Source organism: Protopterus annectens, chromosome 1.part0 (assembly GCF_019279795.1).
Source record: "Protopterus annectens isolate FY-2018-M chromosome 1.part0, PAN1.0, whole genome shotgun sequence".
Lineage (NCBI taxonomy): Eukaryota > Metazoa > Chordata > Ceratodontiformes > Protopteridae > Protopterus > Protopterus annectens.
The window spans coordinates 99,992,588-100,015,362 of NC_056725.1; the positions used below are offsets into that span (position 1 = coordinate 99,992,588).

The 22,775-nt window shown below is 36.9% G+C and overlaps 1 protein-coding gene across 1 annotated transcript in view; it reads left to right on the plus strand.

The window, feature by feature from the left end:
- The window catches only part of EIF3K (eukaryotic translation initiation factor 3 subunit K), a 507,694-nt gene that overhangs the window by 432,352 nt on the left and 52,567 nt on the right, over positions 1-22,775 (plus strand). The window contains exon 7 of the mRNA XM_044087012.1: positions 6,456-6,581. Within this exon, the coding sequence (XP_043942947.1) occupies positions 6,456-6,581 (126 nt within the window). The remainder of the gene's footprint in view (positions 1-6,455; positions 6,582-22,775) is intronic.

Genomic DNA, 22,775 nt, shown 5'->3' on the forward strand with positions numbered 1-22,775 from the left:
AATGTCACCAAGGCAATGGATTGGGGAAACCTGTTCATACTGCTTACTGCTTACATGGACCTGGCTAAGACATTTAGTACAATACCCTACTCTGGTATATTTGACAGCTCACTGAACTGAGCATAGATCCTTATGTAACTCACTGGATTTCCAGATAGCTCACAGATAGGACCCAGGAAGTCAGGATTGGTGAAACCAACTCAATTAACAGACCAGTCACCAGTGGGTACTTCAGGGTTTCATGCTGGAACCTCTCCTATTTTGCATCCATTTCTCAGATATAAAGGCTAATGTCAAGGGTGTTTGACCAAGTTTGCAGATGATTGCGAGTTTGGAGCGATCATAAATTCCCTCCATGACACAAACATCTTACAAGAGGGTCTAACACAAATGACTGGTGCCAAAGTCACAGACTAAAACATGACACCAAGAAATACATTATAGTGCCTTTTGGGAAAACTGCAGCTCAGGCTATTTACTCCATCAGTAAGACATCCCTAAGACTTGACCCCCAGTAGTCAGGGATTTGAGAACATATGTAGACAGTAATCTGGGCTTGGCCAACATGTGGCCAAGGTGGTAAGAAAATCATTCTATGTCTCCCAACTTGTAAGTAAGGGCATGGCATTCAAGTCCAAGGAAGTCATAGTGCCACTTTATTTGGCCCTTATGAAACCCATCATTGAGTGCAATGCCCCCTCCAGCATGTATCTGACCAAACATATGCAACAGTTAGAAAGTTCCTACTAGGAGACTCCAGGGTGTAAATACCTTGTTCTGTACAGATCACCTTAAAACCCTATCTCTATATATGCCCTCTGTTACAGGTTACTGAGAGGTGGTCTATGCCTAGTATACAAGGCATCCTTGGATTCAGTTCTGATGGTCCTTTTGCACATCTGCAAAACAAACCAGCGTCAGGAGCATTAGATGCAAGGATTTAAATTTTGCTTGTGATATCTATCTTGCCAAAACATCTGTGTCTCAGAGGATCCACATGCTCTGGAACAGGCCCTCCATGTCCATCTCTAACCATATTTAAACATAACCTTGACCATTGGATGGGGAAATGTAAATTCATCTTGGGTCTGGCTCCCGTGTCTGTGACAGGCAGACTGTATTGCCCAAAATAACACAACCTCCCACATAGCACAAACTTTGCATGTAACGTACTCCCTCCTAATAAATGCCAATGATACATAGTGACACATTTTGGGTAGATTGCATGGCTAGTCATATAAAGGCCCCGATAGTCGTTAATATAGTATGTAACTGTGAGCATATGGTATTTGTTTTTCCCATCCCATGGTTAATAGTTGTATATTACCCCTTCCCATGGTTAATAGTTATATATTACCCCTAGTGAGAGTAACTGGGATCATACAGTAGATAATTTGGAGGGACCCTTGGATGGGATAAAGCATTTAGGAGCTGCATCTGTCCATTATTAGCACAGGGGGCTGTCCTGGGGTGAATTTTCCGTTTCCCATCCATAGATTCAAGTTAAACTTGAATATGGACAGGGATGAACTTTTGTTTTATGTGGCTGGGGATCTCTTCCAGAGCAGCTGTATCCTTTGTGATATAAAGCTGTCCCTCCAGACCATTCTGCTCATATTGAAGAAGAGGTTTAAGTCCCTAGATTGAGTATTTCCAATACCATTTGACTTGCTGATGGTGCAGTAAATCATCAGTATTTGGTCAGAGGATACTTTGTTTGCCAAACATGGGTCGCCATTTAGTCTGCAAGATACTGTGAATGTTAACCAGGCTTTGAAGTTGGTCCATGTAGGATGTATTGCTTTGGCCTTGTATCCTTTTAGTAAAGTATTTCTGTGGGCATTCCAGTTTCTTATGTTTGGCTGGATGTATGCCCAAGGAGGCATTATACTTGATGATTGGCCTAATGAGGGCTGAATAAAGGGGAACAATGCCATCCTTAGATCTACACACAAGCCCTTTGTTTATAAGCTCTGCAGTGTAGAAGGACTTCTTATGACAATGGACATATGGTTGAAAGTTAGGTCACTGTCCACATAAGCTCAGATACTGTCAAGACTCATGGAGTCAGTATTTTTAATTTAAACTGAAATACCGGTGCAAATCTTCTGGAAGGTAGAGACAAAAAATGCACCAATAAAAAAAAAATAAAAACCACTACCAACAACTGGACACAAATGACTTTATTAGACAGATGTTAAATTTGACCGAAAAGATCTTCATCAGAACGAAGTATCAGCACAATAAAACTGTTTTAAATATTCCGTTAAAATCACTTGACACAACATATCCAATCAAGAAGAAATATTTGGCTAAAAAACTCAATTGCGCTTTTTAAAGTTGAATTGGTGCTTTAAAACTACTTTGTAATTTATGTTGTTGTTCAGACCTGGTGGGGTGTAAACATTAAACATAATCTGCAACTTGATTCTTTGAAATCAAGTTCCCCCCTCAGTCTTCATTAAAATATTTAGATAAGTAGTCAATAACTGTAAAATTAACTTTTCCGCCTTGACATTCTGCTGAATATTTGGCTAAAGGGTTGTCATAATTCTTATTTTTAACTGCATGCTGGTGCACATAGACTCACTTCCTAAGCTCCCTTATAGTTTTTCCTTCTAATATGGTTGGCATGCACTCAGTCAAATAAACTACGTGTTTGGAAGCAGAAGTGAAAAAAAAAAAAAGTACACTATAAGTTCTAGCCGCCCCTCAATATGTAAAATATGGACCATTAGAAATGTACCTGCACATGGCACAACCCATAAATTTAAAAGTACCTATTTACTGGCCAGTATTGTATTTTGTTGCACTTCCGTTAATGACTTGATGCTGCTTGCTTTTTTTATGTATAAAAAAGGTTTCTCTCCAACTTTAACCTCCTCATTAGCTAACAAAATTCTCCAGTTGTTACTTTTAATCCACTTAATAGCAAAACTATCAAGTTTAAAAGTCAAAAGCATGGAGAGAGATCTACTTTTTGTATTTTGAGTACTCGCAGATAAACAGTACTTGGTGTCCCCTCTCATAAATCCCCCTAGCTACATCACTGGGATACCCCCTAAAAACAAATTTGCCATGGAGTGTTTTAGAAACCCTATCCAGAAACTCAAGGTATGTAGTGAGACGCCTCCATCTGACCTTTTATAATGTGTTTCAAGTAAGTGGGGTGCATAGTAGAATAATGCATTGCTAGAACAATTTTTATAACTAATAGTGGATTATAACAAGTAAGTTCCCTGCTTTTTATGTGCTTCCACATCTAAAAATTGAATGTCCACCTTACTAGTTGGTAGAAAATTTCAAAAAACTAGTACTTTATTTATGTCCTGAAAAACTTGTTCATTTCAGTTGTACCATCCTTCCAAACAAAAAAAAAAATCAGTAAAGCTGTAGTAATATTTCACTGACTCATATCCTGGTAGAGTAGTAGGCAAGATGTGCAATTCCCAGTATGCCATCACTAAATTGGCATAATTGGGAGCTGTACATGCTCCCATCACCACTCCCATTTTTGATGGTAATATTTTCCTTCAAAAGAAAAAAAACTTGTCCTATAACACTCTACAAAGAACTTTTCACCCAAGTTGTATTGCTTTTAAAATGAAAGCACCCATTCCATTCCTAATTGATGTGTAGTAACAGTGTATAGTGAATTTACATCAACTGTAACCAGTAAATCCTCTGTTTCAACTCATTGTCTTAATTTTTTTCCCAAAAAAATCAAAGGAGTCCTTAACAAAAGATGATATACTTTCAATCAACAACAGTGCTCTGTGCATGAATTTAGAAATGGCTTGTAACTTAGAAGCTGCTGCTGAAGCTATAGGTCTGTATGGGTGGGTTTGACTCATCGTTATGAATTTTGGGCACTCCAAATAATTTACCTGTTTTCGGTTTGGAAGTGTGAAAGTATTCATACATGTGGCTTGAAATCACCTCTTCAACCAAACAAGTGTAAAGCCAAGAATCTATATATCTGTATGCTTTGTAAATAACACTTTTATTAACATTTTTATAAAACGTAGACTTATCTAACAGATGCTACATACTACATACATAGTCCTTCTGTTTGACCACCACCATAGACCCCCCCCTCTTTGCTTTCATTATTGTGATGCGTTAGTTTTTTAAGGTTTTCAAACTTAACCTTTCACTTTGCATCATATGCTAAAACAATGTATTTTCTTTTGAAATGGCTCTAATTTCCTTATCACAGCATTATTCAAACACTTTTGCAGGGTTGGTTTAAAAGTACTTGGCTGAACAGTCACCTTTACTACTGCTTTTCATGTCCTGGGGTTTAATTTATGGGTAAAACATTTCAAGTCCAAAATGGTTTTAACCAAGTAAGACCTAGCTGTAAGAATGAAGGATAAACCTTTGGATAGAACATTTGTCTCTCTTGCGTTAAGTTCTCTGTCAGTCAAATTAAAAATATGAAATTTTAAAGGTTTTACCTCCTGGGAACAGGTTTTACTGATTTTCTGTTCGGTCTTGGGGCCTTTCTTATTTGGGATATACTTTTCTGAGGTGCAGGCCGTGATAATTCTCTCCATGGCCTTGCAGGTAATGTTGGTTAGGCTTATGGGTCCTGTAGTTCCCAGGGTCTGTTGATGGGAAGCTTTGTGCAAGGGAATTACTGTTGCTGTTTTCCACAAAGCTAGTACTTAGACTGTGGTTGAAGAGGGTGCCAAGTAGTCCTGTTTTAGACCATTTAGTAGACAGCCTGGAATGTTATCCGGTCCTATAGAGGCTGTGTTTTTGGCAATGGCGAGTGCAGTTATGACCTGCTCTTTGGAATAAATAGAGGACTGGTGACAGGTATGCCTGGTGAGGACAGAGGGGTGAAGTTTGCACCAAATCTGTCTGCTAGCAGGTTGGTGATGTCCTCAGGGTCAGTATGAGTGGTATCTTCCACTGCCAGTTTGACACAGAGCTGTGCCTTCCCTTTTAGGTTTCTGACATAGCTGAAGAATGCCTTGTGATTATCCATAGTTAGGGATGCTAGTATAGCTTTGTAATTGGCTTTAGAGGACTTTACAAGATATCTAATTTGCTTGTTCAAGCTCTGGAGGGTGTCATTCCTCTGTTGAGTCAGTTCCCGCTTGTTCTTTAGTTTCTTCCTCTTGTTGTATAACCTATGTCTCTCTATGCATGTTGTCCACCAGGGTGGCTCGTTTTTTGTGACGACCTTGTTTTGATCCGTTCAAGTACAGCAGTCTCTATACATTTGTATAAGTGTTTATATAGGGCATTTGTGTACACCTCTGAATAGGAGTCATTGTTGGCAGTGATAGCAGGGGGTTTTAAACTATGCCATCACTTAGGAGGCTGTAGTTTGCTTAACTCTGGAGAAAAATGTCAGTCTTTCTCTTGGGGAGAGGTCAGGTATGATATTTCATGAGAGGAGTTGAAGGAAAATGTGGGGCTGAGGGAAGGGTGGGAGAAATAAAATGCCTTATGTTTTTCTGTGATGTGGCTGGAACCCTAAGTTTCTAGCTGACCTTTAATTTCCTAATGATGTGCTTGAGGGACTAAACAGTTTTAAATCTCTTTTGTAATAATGAAGTGAAGCTCTTTTTGCAGATGACCAGAAACTATTATGGTATGATGTGGGAGTTCCACCATATGGGTTTATTTTTTAAACTTGGCAGTTACACTCACACTGGATGAGTATGAATGGCTCAGTACATCCATTTAGTAGTGTGAAAATCCAGAGTAGTAGGCAGCAGCCTCGGGGACAGGGTTTTCTAGGCAACTGTATTGTTTCTGATTATCAGTAAATGTAAGCGATATTGGTGTAATCCCGGAAAGTACAGGAGTTAATGCCACTGAGAAAGATTGAAGAGAGATGTTCAGGTTTGAAGAGGGAGGAGATAACGAGCGGGATGATGCAGGCATGGGTGGGATGTGTTAGTGACGACAAGCTCTAGAAGGCTGACACTTGTGATGGGCAGGGAGCAGTTTGGTTAAGTGTATTGCCATTTATGAAATCCAGAAATCTCTGGGCATATTTGTTGTTAGTCTACACTTGACAGTTTATCTGTGGATAGTTGAAGCCACCCATAAGGAAGGTGTTTGGTTTGACTGCTAAGCTGATTGGCTCTGATGAGATGGTTACATTTTTATTGAATGTTTCTACAACTACATCCCGTTCCCACATTATACCATGTGGCATCAGTTACATGAGCAGAGTTTCAGTTTTGTAAGTAACTGTCCTGATTCCTGTTTTGATGTTGGAAATGTACAGAAGTCCTAGCTCATATAAGTAATCAGTAGTACTACAGGTATGCTAAGAATGTAATTCATTGTACCTATGGATCCACATTTTCCATGTAGCTCCTTTTAAAAAGTAGTTTATCACTATTAATGTTCATGTTTCCCATTTTAAAATATTTTCTAAAAGTTGCCACACTTTAATATTGTGGTTAAAATATTTATTATTTCTGCAGATAATCATTTAAAAGTTTGGATGAACAAATATGGCTGGACAGAAGCAGAACATGGCACAATCTTTATTTGCAATCAGGAAGAGAGTATCAAGCCCAAAAATATTGTAGAGAAAATAGATTTTGACAGTAAGTATGTTTGGTTACATTTGTCTGAATGTTTCATGTTTAAAATGCATACAAACATTATATAGTCAAGCAGCTTAATAAGCATATTTTCCTTTTTATAGTTTGAGAAATTATATATGAATTATTTGAAATGTCTTGGCAGCTTTACATCATTGAGGATGTTTTTTGGGTATTGACAGTCTGTAACTGACCACGAAGCTCTGCAGTCTTTTTTTCTGTATCTGTTTTGTTTCCTTTTGCACCCCAGTTCTCTTTCTTTTTCTTGTTGCGGTCAGCTGCTGTGATGTGTGCGTGTGCAGTGTACACCTGCCAACTGTGTATACATTTATCTGTGTATTTACGCAGGTTTACATTCCCCTACATATATGTATTTGTCTTTGTGGAGGAGGTTATGCATATGTCCTATATTAAATTTGCAGTCTCACAGACACACACATACATAGATACTTCTCTGAAAAACCTTTTGCAGGAGATGATGGGTATATAGAGCCATTGTGAAAAGGCTTGTAGTAAGCAACTGGATCTGTAGCTGCAGCTACATAAGCCTTCTGGTGTATGTTGTCAGTGCACTGACAAGCAAGGATGTGTCAGTCCCCACGTTTATGCCTTTTTGTGCTAGTCATTCAGCTCAGATTCTTGATCCTAGCTTGCTTCATTAGGAAATGTCACATAAAACACATAAACCTTAAGAGTGTTTCTGAGATTGCCAGGTAACCTGATGAGACCCCACCTATAATGTAGAGGTTTGCCTTGGGTCTCATTGTTTCAATCCATCCACTCAATGTTAAAGGAGGAAGAACCCTTAAAATCTGTGTAAACCTTTCTGCGGTAGTTGTAATGAAGAGTGTACAGCACAAAGGTATGTAGGAGGGTTTCATACAGGCAGGAGTCGGAGCTGAGTGAAAATGTAAGGCAGTACAAGGCGAAGCCACAGACAAAAGGGTCCTTCTAGTTTGTCTGCCACTTTTGTCTAGGAGAGGCACTACTTTGACATTTGTTGTTTGGAGTGAAATGGCGGTTGAGTACTGCTTGAATATTACTTGAACACAGGGTGTACTGTGCCACTTGGAAGAGATCCTCTGTTGCATGCCACAGAGGTTGAGCTGAAGCCCAGGGAGTCTAGATTGGTGATTATCTACTCATAAAACAAAACCACTAAAATGAAGACGATACGAATATAATAACTTGTGCTTTAAAGCGTATCAATTTAATAATTCGCTTTTCATCCAATGACTTCATCAGAAAGAGAAAAAAAAATGTTAAACATTTGTTTGGTTTTATGTTTTTTTTTTCTCTTTCTGATGGTTTTAGGACGAAAAGTGAATTATTAAATTGATGCGCTTAAAAGCACAAGTTTTATACTCGTACTGCTTCATTTTTGGTGGTTTTGTTTTATTAGTTCTTTTATTTTACCACTTATCGGTACTGTGTGTGTTTTTGACTGCCTACTCATTTTACAGCAGTAAGCTGCCTTTTGTGTATTTATTTACTCATGAAAGAAAAATGTTTACTGAACAGCTTTTAAAGTTATTCTGTTTGTGTGGCTGTGAGTACGGGCTAAAATTGAAACTAGGATAGCAGCTACTTCTCTGCTCATGTTACCATGTCACATGCTGTTTTATGACTAGTTCTGAAGACGGCAAAAAAAAAAAAAAGTTGTGATTTGACATTTAGTGAGCCCTAAATTTAGTCTGTGCTTGATAATTAGCAAGCACAAGGTCATTATCTAGGCTTTTTCCAGATTTGTTGCTTTAAGAGTAGAGTGATAAAAATAACAGAGAAATGCTGATCTCTCAGCATGTCCTTTGAATTTGAGCAGCAGAAGTTTTACAAAGTCTAACTGGGATACTTTTGTATATGTCTAACATAATGCAAACCTTACACCTTCCTACCCAAGTCCAGAATTGGTAGAAGGGAATGATTCTGAGTAATCTTTCAGCGTTTATACCTTTACTATATCTCCAACAGACTGAAGAAGAGATAGAGAGCAACAAACATTCTATGTATATATTTTCACATAAAAAAGCATTCCAGTATAAACATGAAGCTTGACTGACTGATTTAAGTAACAAAGTTTTATTCTTACCATCTGTTGAGTCACTCAGTCCACTACTATCTAAAATGTTCCAGAATTTTGCATCAGAATTATTATTTATAATTAACTTGTATAACTTGGACAAGTTTCCTTTGAAGGTCAGTTTACGTTTGATGATGGCATTCATGTAATGGGGGAATAGGGCTCTGTTCTATTCCTCCTGATGTTATCTACGTATTAATTTAATTTCTTACTGATGGATAATATTAACTGGTTAACAGATTCATGTAACTAATAATCTTTTATTATATATTCTGGCAACTTACCTTTTCCTTTTTTAAAGAAATTGGAGCATAATGTTAATTAATTGCTTTTTAGTAAATTCATGTTAACATTCTTCTGAGTTTCCTTAAATCTAGAGGTGTGCGCAACAATTTTGATATTTAATGTAGTTTTAAAACATTTCTTAATTATTTTAATAATTTTATTTCATATATGCAGAGTCTAAAGATTTAAATGAATGTCCTTCTAAGGTAAATGAAAGGATTGTTACAGGTTTCTAATTTATGATATTCGATAGACATAAGAATTTAATAACATCTGCTCCTGAATGTTTTTCCATTGACTAGTGTAAGTAGAGTCTCTTTAGAGTAGAGTTAAAATTTGCAGCAGTAGAATGCTCTTCTGCATCTAGGAAGCTAATACCAACATACTCCCCTAATTTTATATGATTTCTATAAGCAATTGTCATTTGTTTAGGCTCCTATAAGAACAAAGTTAACATTTTTCTGTTTTTTTTTTTTTTTGTCTGGTATTAAAGCTATTAAATGCAATATGAGTATAATCTTGGGTAATATAATCATTTTAATAAGTACTAACCTATCCTTGATAATAAAAATATATATATATATTCATTCCATTTTTTAACAAGTATCACTTCAGTTAATTTTTTCAAAATGATTAATCATAGGTTTATAGGTAGGTACTAAGCTATGAGGGCCTGTACACACCCAGCCAAAAAGGTACCCTGGCTTTTGCCACCCAAGAAAATTATTTTCCTGTGTCCCTGTCAAGCAGAGCCACAGATGTGATCCCCGGGGTGAATTTCCTATTTCCCATCCAATCATCAAGATTTTTATTGAAGAGTGCTAATGACGAGCTTTGTTTGTTATAGATAGGTAGTTTATTCCAGAGTAGTATGGGAAGTTTCTGGGACAGGAATCTATCCCTCCTGTATGTTCTGTTTATTGTAGTAACAAGGCTCGAACCCAGGACCCTGCACACCATAGCCAAAGTGATTTACCACTAAGCTATGTCAAATATAATCAGTTTGCATCTTTAGATCTTTTCCTCACCGTACAGTCAACATACTAACTGTATACAATGCTGGTGTAACGAAAATAAAAATGAAAGGGGGGCATGGCCAAAATGGCAAGCAGTTAACAGCACTGAACTTTTCCTCCTCTGCTTCTTTTTAAAATCTCGGATAGGATTTTTCATAATACAGTGTGTTTTACTTAACAGAAGTTGACATAACTAATTACCTTTAACAGATATTCTCTAGAAAAACAATTTGCTGTATTTTTTTAGTTTTCCTGTCAAAAAATATTAATGGACATTACTTTTATTCATAATGAATAATTCAAAATCTACTTCTCAAGACACTTCATTGAAAAAAGAACTTGCAATCTATATTCATGATTTATCTTTAATGGTCAGTCTACACAACAAAGTAAATAATTTAAAAGTGTAAAAAGCAAATAGATTTATTGAGTGATGTTGTTAAACAGCAGTCTTTTCAAATCTCTGGTATAGAAGAAGGTATGAATGATTTGGATGACAATTGGACTATCTGCTTAAACAAAATACCTTATTTTTGGAGAAAATAGAAGACTTGGAAAATAGATCCAGAAGAAGTAATATCAGAATTTATGGTATTCTAGAAAAGGAAAAAGATATGGCTTAGTTTCTAAACAGCTGGCTATCAAAGGCTTTGAACCTATCTAAAGCTCTGTTTTTTTGGTATAGAGAGAACTCACAGATCTCTTTCTAACACTTTAAAGAAAAGTCCTCTGCCTCCAAGGTCAGTAATGGTTCTCTTTTTTTTTTTTTTTTTTCCTAGCCAAGATAAAGACTTGTTAGAAGACTACCTAGGCAAACTCTCCCATAAAAGTATAAAAAAAAAATCAGATTTGACGAGGATTTTTCTTCAGTTATGTCAAAAATAAAAACTTGTATTTCTTTGATAAAAAGTTTAAAGAAACTAAGTATTACAGCACAACTTATTTTCCCAGTTAAATTAAAAATCTTCCTGCCAGAGAGGCAAAAAACTTTCAAGATGTTAGAATATACACTGGAATATACTAAGAAAAATAAACTTACTGTGATAAATGGTCAACTGTCAACAAAAAAAACTGAGACCAGTGGAAAAATTGTGTTGTTTTTACTATAAAATGCAGAGATATAATCTGGAATTTTAACAAAGGCATTGTATGTAAGAAGGTTAATTGCTTTATCCTATCTCTGTGCTTAACTAATTTATATTTTTATCATTTTTGCTAACTTTAATTTTAATTAATGTAGCATACGACAGTTGCTATCATCTTTTTTTGTTTTTGTTGGGATTAGATGTGATAACTAAATGGTATGTGTGCTGGTCTTGTTGCAAGTTTGTTTTTGGGTGGTTTAGTCGCATTGTTGTAGTATTTTGAATTAATATTTATATTTGATTACCTTTACATGGTCACAAGCCATTTCTCTTGGACAGTTCTTTAAAGTCATTTTTCCACTCAAGTAATATAAGAAGTTCAAAACTGGTTTTAAATACAGTTGCAAGCACTGTACAAATTGTTTGCTCGCATTAAGTATATCTGTGGTTATGTTCATAGAATTGAACTTTAACTCTGAACTATAACCTGTATGTATGTGTTTTTAGAACGCTGGAACTGATTGTGATGGAATTTCGTTTAAACGATTAGTAAATTTTAAGCTCATTTTTTAAACTATTACTCAGTTAACTTCTAATTGGAATAAACCTTTCCTTACTATGGAAGATCGTCTCACACTAATTAAAATGGTGATCCTACCAAGTTTTTACATTTTTTTGATAATCGTTAATGTTAATCCCATCTAAATCCTTTTTTATCCCCCTTTTGTGGCATCATATTTTAAATGATAAACTATACACTTCAGAATATCATTTAGGAAAATGTAGTTTAGATTTAAATGGTTATTTATATAAATTTGCAGGCAGTTTGTACTCTTTAAAATAGATGTTCAGCAGTTTTAGAATTTTTAATTAATTCATTAGCTAATGTGTCATGTTTAAGATGTGTAGAATTCTTAGATCTTGTTACTGATATTCTAATTCATTTTGCAATTCTTCATAGATTAATAATGAATCTCTGTGATGGAAATAAAAAAGTGATAATACAATCTGCAGGAAAAACTACATATTCATTATATTGGAAATATTTCACATGTAAATTTCTGCATAGGGCATACATCACGCCACATAAAATTGCATTAATGTGTAATTCTGTTGGTGTAAAATATTGGAGATTTGATGTAGTCATACATGCAGATTGGATACATATGGTATTAGAATGTAAGGTAGTATCTCCTTTCTGTGAAAATATAATTTACTCAGGCATTATGGTCGCATAGCTGTATCACCTTTAATTTTATTTAATGCCCCGATTCCTGTTATTCCTAGGGTACAAGTGCCTCTTCTTTGTTCCGTTAGCCATGGCTAGTAGTGTAATTGCTAAAAACTGGAGAAGCAAAATTACTCCATTTCTGGAATTTATTAATTTTGCAAAAATTGTTTTTAAAATGAATTTTGACTGCAAAGATGAGAACTACATATATTACTAATTCTTATAAACCTTGGCAAAATTTTAAAGATCATCTTTAAAAATATTGAATAATATTTGTAATCAGTAGATAAATAGCTTGTTTTGTTATGAACCTTTGTAAATAGTTTTGTTTTTTTAAAAAGATAAAAAATAAAAATGAAAGCATTGGGTGTGGTGCATCCAAAGTATACCTTAATAAACCTGCCGCAGTGATCATGAACACTCCATGGTCACTTCACATATGCTCTTAAAACTGACAGCAGTTGTCTGTTGTGACACCTAAGCAGTACGGCTACAGCTTTAATAACCAAGTACATGGGGGGCAGAAGCGAGTGTTGTGCTCTAGTACATGCTTATGTAACTTCAACATGCAGAAGTGTGCTACAGCATGAAAGAAATCCTGCATAGTCACATTTATGCTTCTGTATATATTTTAGGTAATGTTGCCTAGACACTGTAAGGGGGGGGTAGTGGTCCACAGGCACCAATTATAAAAGCACTGCCCATTGTCAGTACATTTTTACTGCTGCTGACATGCCCACTGGCCAGCCTGCAGCTGTTGCTTGCCATACTCCATGCTGTCTCATGTTGCTTAGGAAGCCAGCAATATTCTTTTCCCCCTGTGCATGTGGTTATTGATGTTGTGTTCCTGGCACCGCATTCTTCTTTGTCTACAGGGGAATTTGCAACCGCCATATTTCTCTGCAGCTGAGTGTCACTTCAGCCATGTGTTCCTAACCAAATGTACCACCAGTAAGTATCTTACTACTTGGGCACCTGAACTCAGATTTCTTGAAATAAGAAGGGTAATGTATCCAACAGTGATGATTCTTATGTTGCTCATCCTTCTTGAAAATATTCCTGTGTTCAGGCCAAGACATGCATCAAGTCTCCTATTTTCATCTGGTCAGTCTCCAACAAATAGGACTTGCACTGGAATGCATTTTGTATTCATTAGATTGGGTGTAAACAAATTTATGTAAACATTGCCATCTCTAAAAACCTTTTAGAAATTATAGCATAATGCTGTTTTTATTCCATTGCGAGGTGTCAAGATGCTGAGATCCCTCTCCCCCAACCATTGTGTAATTTCTCTGCATCTGCATGTAGACCTGTCAAGACTTGCTAAATTCTACTTGCCAAATGGTAGGTAAATTGGTTATTGCCTGTGGTCTGTATTAATTCTGCAAGCTTTGGTCCATCTCCTTTGCTCATTTCAGTGATTCCGTTTCTTAAAACGAAAAACTAGGTTTTGGCATTTCATTTGTTTTCTTTTTATACTGGATTTTGTTTTACATAAATTCCTGGCTTTCACCCCTATCTGGGTTCTCATTTGTTTCACAAATTTTTGGTTGTCTCTTCTTTTCAACCAGCTAAAACTCCCTTTTGTATTTTTTTTTTTTGTTAGAGACAGTCTTTTAGTATTATTTTATGTTATCTTTGCAGTAAACTACTTTTCAGCTGAACACAAATGTTTGCTGATAAGGAAGGCCATTTGTTTTGAGTTTATTCAACATCCATTTTTGACTCTGCTTACTTATCCCAAAGATAAAACCAAAAATGCCTTTTTGATTCTGTCACGAATAAACATTTCCAGGCTGTGTCATAGTGTGCCCCATTTAAGTTGTAAAAGTATTTAAAAGCTGCAGTCTTTGTGTAGGCTTCCTGGTATCAGACACTTGGTCCTGCCACTTTCCTTGGGATAATTAAGCACTCCCTTCATACCCTGATTTAGAAACTCAAAAGTGGTTTCTTCAACTATTTGAGGAAGCCTGTTTGAAGACGCAAACATTTTTGTGATATGAATACTGTGTAAGGCAGTATATACATCTGTGCTGTCTATATCTTTTGGAAATCTAATAGCATGTTTTGCAGGTCAGTATCATTTTAGCTGCTCACAAGTTTAACAGTTTCATGCAGGCTAGTAGCTGTAGCAGTTGAGATTTTTCAGGACAGTTTGACTCCTTAAATGTGAGAAATCTTGGAGTAATACCTCTAGTGTTGATAATTTACTAATGCATTATAAGTTTGTTTAATTTATATCCAGGAAACAGAACAAGAACCCTCTAGTCCTTTATTGTTTTTTAATATTTTATTTATTCATACTTTAGCTGGATTGGCCCCACTAGGCTAGTAGCCTCTCTTCAGGGGAGACCTGAGGGGAAGTTTGACTAGAGCATCGGGGAACTTCCCCTACTAGTCTCTGTTGTGAGTAGGAACCATTTTGGCAGAGCACTTACTGTTTCGGTTCCAGGCACATAGGCAGCCCAGAGAAATAGGGAGGCAGATGGAGAGAGAAGGAGATGATTGAGTAGTGATAAAAATGAAGGAAAAAGCAAATGTCGAGACCAGGGAATGTGTACAGGATTCTGAGGAAATGTTTCAAAGAAACTTGTTTGATGGAGATGAGTCAGCAAATGATGGCTCTATTACAATCCTCCAGTTGGGGGGTGGGTGGTTGCAGGATGATTTACTTAAAGAAATGGTGGTACAGAATGAGCTAGAAAATGAAGGAGATGTTTCTTGGGGGAGGCATTATGGACAACATTCAAATGGAAGATGTAGAGACAATCCTGAATAGTGGTGAGATGGAAAAGAAAATGTATGCAGCAAAAGTAAAAGAATGCAAAAGTGAAGTAGCAGAAAAGCCAGAAGAAAATGAAAAACAGAAGTATGTGGGTAAGGATTCAAAGTAAAAAGACAAAAAATGGACTTGTGTGAAGTGTGGAACAATTGTGGAATAATTTAATAGCTCCTTTGGGTGTAAAAATATGTAATGACGTAAGAGCATTTACGCCTGTTAGCAAAGAGACATTTTGTGACATTATATCTGAGACTGCTTTTTCAATGGAAAATTTTCATGGAGAATATGAAAAAAAGTGTAAACAGTGGAGTCTTTATGTGATAAAAAGTATTGAACAAGGAAATAAAGAAGATTCATGTAGAATATCAGAAAAAATAGAATTTGAAAGGGCATTTGAAAGCTTTATGTAAAGAAGCACTGGAAGTTGCAAAAGTTATGAAAAAGGGATTTATGGGCTGGTGCCTGGGAGTGTAATGAGTTAAAAATAGAAATAGAAAAAAGTATACGTATACCAAACATAAATGTGGATGGGAATAGTTTTTTTTTTTTTTTTTTTTTTTTTTGGCAGTAAAGGATATTTGATAAGTAACTGTAACAAAAGAAAATGTTATGTTTGTGGGTAAGTGGGACATGATACAAAACAAAATGTGAATTCAAATGTTATAAGTGTAATAAAATTGGACATTTATGGATATATTGCAAAGGTTGGGAGGGTGGCCTAATGGTTAAGGTGTTTGCCTTACAAACATAAGGTACAGGGTTTGAATCTCACAGGGGATAACTGGCTAGGCTTAAAATGGCTCTCAAGGGCAGTTAGCCTAGTACTAATGTATGAATCTATGAATAAAAATAGAGAGAAGAAATTTTAGAAGTTTTATAAATAGATAAAAAAATAATGAAGAAGGTTCTGAAATGAGAGATGAAGACAAGCTACTAGGAGCTAGTAAAAGGAAAAAATTGTTGGGAAAAGAGTAAAAGACAAAAAATGAAAATTTAAAATAAGTACAAATGAATAAAGAAAGGAAATGGATGAAAAATAATATATATGTAGCTAAAGAGTGGGGGAGTGGGTCTTGCTATAATGGTTAAGCCAGTTGACTCACAAACACAAGATATAATGTTTGATTCTTGTGTTTGGTAAAGTGAGTTGGTTATGCTTACAATGGCCTGTTAAGAAAGCTAGTCTAGTAATTAAGTATGAACTTATGAAAGTATGACTCTAAGGAAAAGGGAAAATGAAAATTTTAGAGTGCTTTCTGTAAATGTGAATAGTATTAAGAATATAGTAAGAAAAATAGGAATTTTGTAGTGGTGTTGATACCTGTAATGTAGATGTAATTACATTAGAAGTCATGTTTTTTTTAATAAGTAAATATTAGAAACTATCGGGAGGAAAAATAATTTGGGAAAATGAGAGAGGTTCTGGAATAGCCATATTTTGTAGAGATACAGTAAAGATATCTGATGTAAATTTAGCACAAATGGGAAGATTATCCATTGTAGATTTAATGTAGAATTACAACATTATATGCTTATACTAATTGTAAAGAAAGAGAGCTTATTTCATCAGATTTTAGGCTATGCAGTGATAAAAGATTAATTTGCATAAATGAGTGTCTAGAGGTGATAGGGATGGCTTTATTAAATAAAGAGAAAAGTAAAGGTTTAAGTGATGTAGTAAAAGTAGTGAATATATATTTTACAATGAATGAAACTTCTGTGTTTGGTATAAAATTTGGGAATAAAGATGCAAGTAGAAATAAAACAAACCTGTCTTTTCTGGAGAACGTAAATAATCGTTCAGAAAAAAAGCTTGTTTGATGAGTTCAATTCTAATGGGGAAGATAGCATACTATGCAAGTGTGTTTGTTACCAACAGTATTTGAAAAGGAATTATTGCAGATATTTTTTCATGTATATGAAGTTCTAGATTTAGTAAAAATAGGAGTTTTGTATGTAAATAAAGAGGAATATGTTTAGGGTTAATTAACCCAGTGGGATATGCTGCTTCATTAAATTTATACAAAGTGGTAAAGTGGATAAATGAAAAAGATGAGATATTAGTAGTAAAATTGTACAAGTATGATAAATTAATTATGGGAAATGGTAAGAGAGTAAAAAGTGCATAAATGAAGAAGTGTTACCAAGAAAAATATTTTTGTGGAAAATAAAAAATTAATGGTATAGAAAAAGAAGAGTATGGTATAAAAATGTAGTGATGAGATATTAATATGTAAAACCATGGGAAAATCTAACAAATGAAAAATTTAAAGCTATAGAAATGAGAAGCAAATTGTGTAATCAGGAAGTAGAATGTCAAGATGTTTTGTGGAGATTGGTAATAGACAAGTTGCCAATGAAAGGAAGTATGCCCTTTAAAAAGAGAAGTGACAGAATGTTTATATTATCAAAAAGAAGAAACTACAGAGCATATGTTTTTGAAATGTAAAGTAGTAAATTGGTTATGGGGAAAACTATGTAAAGAATATTTTCTCAAAGATTTAAAAGTGGATAAAATAAACATGGGTATGACTAAACATGGATATTATAAGAAAAGTATAGAATGTTAAAAGAATAGATGCAAGCTTATTTTGTGTTATAGGTAATGAAGGAATATCTTTAATGGTAAATACATTTTAGCAGCAATGTTAAGTATAATCGGATGATGGTTATGGAAAAAAGAGTAGGAGTTGAAAATGTATGAATTTTAAAGGAAATTATGAATATATGTAAATATATTTGTATGTCTATTTGTACATTTGTAAGTATGTTGCAAGTAAGAATTCTTTTTGTATATAAGGACCCCTACGGTTTTCAGTATGTGCTGGGGGATCTCCTACATTCACCTGTTACCACCAAGTTAAACAGATGGGACCTCAGTTTAACATCCCATCCAAAGAGCGACTGGCTCAAGAAGGCCCCCACCCTTGTGCTGCACTGCAGTATTGGCAGTCAGTCTACCTAGTGTGGGAGTAGAACCCACTGCCTTCTGCACCAATGGCAAATGTGCTACCTGTTGTGACACTTACACTGGCATTCCATCAAAGGCCTTAGCTCTTTTTCAGGCACTGCTAGATATGTAAGTGATTTGCATTTAGTGATAAATAGTTTTAAATATTTCCTAAGCATCCCTATCCTACCATATGGTCTGTTCATAATTGGGCTTTCCAGGTATAAACAGGAATAGAGAGGACTCTCCTTTGTCTAGTACCCATTTCAATCTAGAAAGGCCCCAACAAAGTGTCACCAGGTTTGCCAAGTTTCATTGTACCCTATTGAATGCGTTATCATCATGAAAGCTTAGGATAAGTAATGGGTTTGACTGTAAGTTGGTCTCATCAGTATAAGGCAAAAGTCTTTGTTGGCACTTTTATTTAGTTAAGGCATAGGCAAGCATATATTGATACAAATTAAAACAAACCATGTTAACATTAACTAATATTATATATCATACATTCTTATTTATAGCTATCATCTATCAACATTACGTAAATTGCTCAATTTCTACCATCCCTTTATCCCTCACTCTTCCTCCTCCTGAACATTATTTTGCATGCATTGTTCCCACAATTTCCATGTATTTCTTTGTAATTCATTCCTTCCCTTTTCAGAAGATTTCTTACAATATTCAGTACTTCAAATATAGCTGGTTTAGACTTTGATTTCAATTTTCTAGTAATTGTTTTTTTGGTAGCAACTACAATTAAATTTAACAAGACCTTGTTGTGTCTAGGCTATCCAGATTCTGTGTCCCAGCTCAAAGAGTCCATTCCTTAGTTATACACATTTGCTCACCCAGTGCTTCTGACAGTGTACTCTGCATGGAATATTTAAAGTTTGCCAACTCATTACACTCCCAGAATGTATGTTCCCAGTTACCTCTTACTTCCCCTTCACGACTACCCAACATTTGCCATCTACCTCAGGAAAAATTCTTTGGAGTCTGCTTGGAGTATAAAAATACCTATTCTAAACGCTTCCAAGCAAAATCCTATACCTTCTAGACTTTGTTGCATACTTGGGAGCCATATGTATGTCCTACCATTATTCCATTGTAAAGCTTATCCAGTCTGTTTTCCCAGTCTTTTCTAACATTCTCTGATTGGTTGGCTCTGATACAGTTAACCTTCCATATTTTTACATGCCCTACTAATTATCCTTTTTTTAACAGCAGCTTGTGCTCTAGCGTTAAATAAAAACTCTACCAGAGCAGATCTTTCAATTAGGATTCCACTATCTGTTTCTGTTTGCCAGTACTCTATCAGTCACTGGTAGGGGAGGCAGTCTCTAGTCGGCAGTCCCAGTGTCTTTTTTTTTTTTTTTTTTTTTTTATCTAGTCCAGTTGTCTTCTTGACCTCCTCCCATTTTATTACCTTTCCTTCTTTAGTTATTTGCTCCCAAATACCCTGGTTCCTTTGCCAGTTTTCTGAAGTGAATTCCAGCCCCTGTTGCCCATTCTGTTGTACCTTATTTGCAGTAATTTAAAGCAGTGTATCCATAGAGCCACTCTATTAGCTAATACATTCATGAAAAGTTTGTAATAGGCATTGCAGATAAAGTGATAAGATCTGATTTGTCCGTTTAATTATTCCTCACTCTTAGGTCTATGGAGCCAATCTCTGATCCGATTCGGACTTTTCTCAAGACTTACGATCTGAGCCATGAGATACTCCCTCTTCCATAATGCCTCACTCCTCCTCTAACCCCTCAGATCTTGTTTGCCGCCTTCAGCTCAGACGTGATTCTGTAGCCTTGAGAGAGAGAAGTGGATGTTCATCGTGTTTCACTGTTGCAGTCATTACACTTGGGTTATCCTACTGACAGGCTACCCGCAGTCGGCCTGAATTCCAAAGTCCTGGTCCGGCGTCGGTTGCTGTCGCCTCTTCCCTGACGTCAGCGTGCCAGGGGTATAAAAGATGCAGCCGACGCCATTTTCTTCAGTCTTTCTTGCCGCGTGGTGCCTGAAGCAAAAGCAGTTCGCAAGTGCCGGTCGGCCGACTCCTGAGATTTTCGAAATTGAATTTCAGATCCGAAGTCTTCTATAAAGCTAAACACCCCACTGGGGAAACTTTTTTCTTGCTCCAGACCGATGTCAGAAAAAGTTAATTGTATTTCTTGTGGGAAGCAAATACCTCATAAGGATTTTCATTCTTACTGTATTCCTTGCCTAGGCCCTGACCACGACGTTGCTAGTTGTCGGTTTTATGCTAGATTTAACCAGCGCACGATTAAGCGTCGGTACGATTTTGCTTTTCATTACTTTGGCCGAAGGTTTAACTATATAATGCCGTCAGAACAACTGACCGGAATTCATAAAAAGCGCAAGGATAAAGAAAAGGACAGGCATCCGAGGTCCAAAACTGACGACGAAGCCTCTTCTAGGCCAGTCGCCAGTGCTCAGTGAGGCGCTTTCGCAGCCCCCGACTCCCGCTACCTCAGAGCCACAGGCCACCTTCGACTCCCGCTACCTCAGAGCCACAGGCTGCCTCCAACTCCCACGTGGAGACAACTAGGCCTCTGGATACTCAAGGTATTGACCTTTCAGAAACTAATCCCTCAGATGGGTCCGGAGCCGCTGAGCAGGCATCGGCTTCTGAGGGTGTTTTCAGACCTACACAACTTTATATCAAGCCTACTTCAGCATCCAAGACAAAGTCTAAAACAGTTTTAAAGACAAAGAAACAAGTACAGCATTCTCCAGGACAGACTTCTATGCCTAAGAAACAGATGCTCAAAATGGCCGAAGACCTAATTACTTTGATCAGGGGGTTCCCATCCCCCTCCTGATAAAAGGCCTAGGCAAGATACTGAATATGATTCCTCTGATCAGGTTTCCATTTCCTCTGATTCCTCTTCAGATCAGGGATATTCTGTTCCTCCCTATGAGGATTCTGATGCTGAAGAACCTATTCCTTCAGCTTCTCCTCCTGAGGATTACTCATTTGGGGAAACCCTGCATACCATGAGGGAGCATTTCCACTGGGAGAGTCAAGATTATTCAGATTCTAAGAAAAGGCTGAGATTTTCTTTTACTACCTCAGCACAGACCTCTTGCAATTCCTCCTGTTCTAGACATTGTAGATGTATTTTCAGAGTCCGGCCTGTCTCCAGACTCTTACCTCCTGCACCTGTTAAGCCGGACAGATACTACAGGGTTCCAGATTCTCATAAATTTCTATATAAGAACCCTGCTGCTGACCCAGAAACTATCTCACAGGGTCCCAAAGGGGTCAAGGCTGCTACTGCTAAAAACCCTGTCCCCAGATAGAGATTCTAGGGCACTGGACAGATGGGGGAAAAAAGTCTACACTTCTGCTACCTTGGCTGTAAGGGCTTTAAATTGTCAGTCTCATATGCTCAAATATCAGCAATACTTAATGTCTTTGTTAAAACAAAAAATGTTGACAAATTCTGAATGTTCTGAGAACAAAGATTTGCAGGATTTATTTCATGCAGCTGAACAAGTGGGAAACATACTTTGCAATGTGGTTATGATTCATTAGAGGCCTCGTGCAGGGCCGCTGTTACAGGTTCTGTTATTAGAAGGCATGCTTGGTTAAAAGAACAGTCTCTGCCAGATCATGTTAAAGCAAAATTATTGGATGCTCCATTACAGCATGATACTTTGTTTGGTGTCAAGGCAGAAGAGGTGTTGAAGAAAATGGAGGATAAAGCTAAATCTATGCAGACAGTGAAGGATTTCTTACAGATACAGCCACCCAGATTTAGCAGGAACTGGCCTTCAAAGAATTGGTCCTTTGCCGTGTCAGACAGGCCACAAAGAGGCAGATACAGATGCCCTAGAGGCAGGCAACAGCCCCAGGGCCTCATACAGGCCCAAACAATGGGGTGCTCTACCTCTAAAAGCGGAGAAGACAAATCACAGCCATATAGGAAACAGCCCCAATGACTTCCCTCTGCCAATGCCAAGCACTTATCTTTTGGTAGCACCATTAGGGGGAAAGCTAGCACTTTTTTCACAAAATTGGCACATGATCACCCAGGACAAATGGGTATTAAATATAGTCTCTCAGGGCCACAGGTTCCACTTTCACACCCTTCCAAAGGCAAAAGGTATGCCAGACCTGCCAAACAATCAATGGGCAGAGGCACAAAAACAAGTTTCATCTCTCATGGACATGAGGGCTATTCAGCCAGTGCCACAACAAGAGCAGGAACAAGGATTTTACTCAAGACTTTTCTTAGTACCAAGAAAGGACAAAGCCTGGAGACCAATTCTGGACCTGTCTATTCTAAATACTTTTCTGGACGTCCCAAAATTCAAAATGTTGACTCTGCAGCAGCTTCTGCCCATGCTGGGCAAGAAGGCTTGGCTTGTAACTTTGGACCTCAGAGGCATACCTGCATGTCCCAATCAGACAGTCTTGCAGAAGATACCCCAGATTCATAGCTGGCTCTGTGCACTACCAATTCTCTGCACTGCCCTTTGGCTTATCTACTGCGCCCAGGGTCTTCACAAAATGCCTGGCACCAGTAATTGCATTTTGCAGACAAAGAGGAATTCAAATATATCCCTACTTGGACGACTGCCTTATTCAAGCAGAGACCAAAGACATTCTACTAAAGCATCTGGCGTTTGTAAAAAGATTACTAATTTGCATAGGGTACACAGTAAACGAAAAGAAATTAAAACTAGTACCCTCTCGAGATAATATTCCTGGGTGCAAGCTTAAGTACAACTGCCCAGATGGCTTATC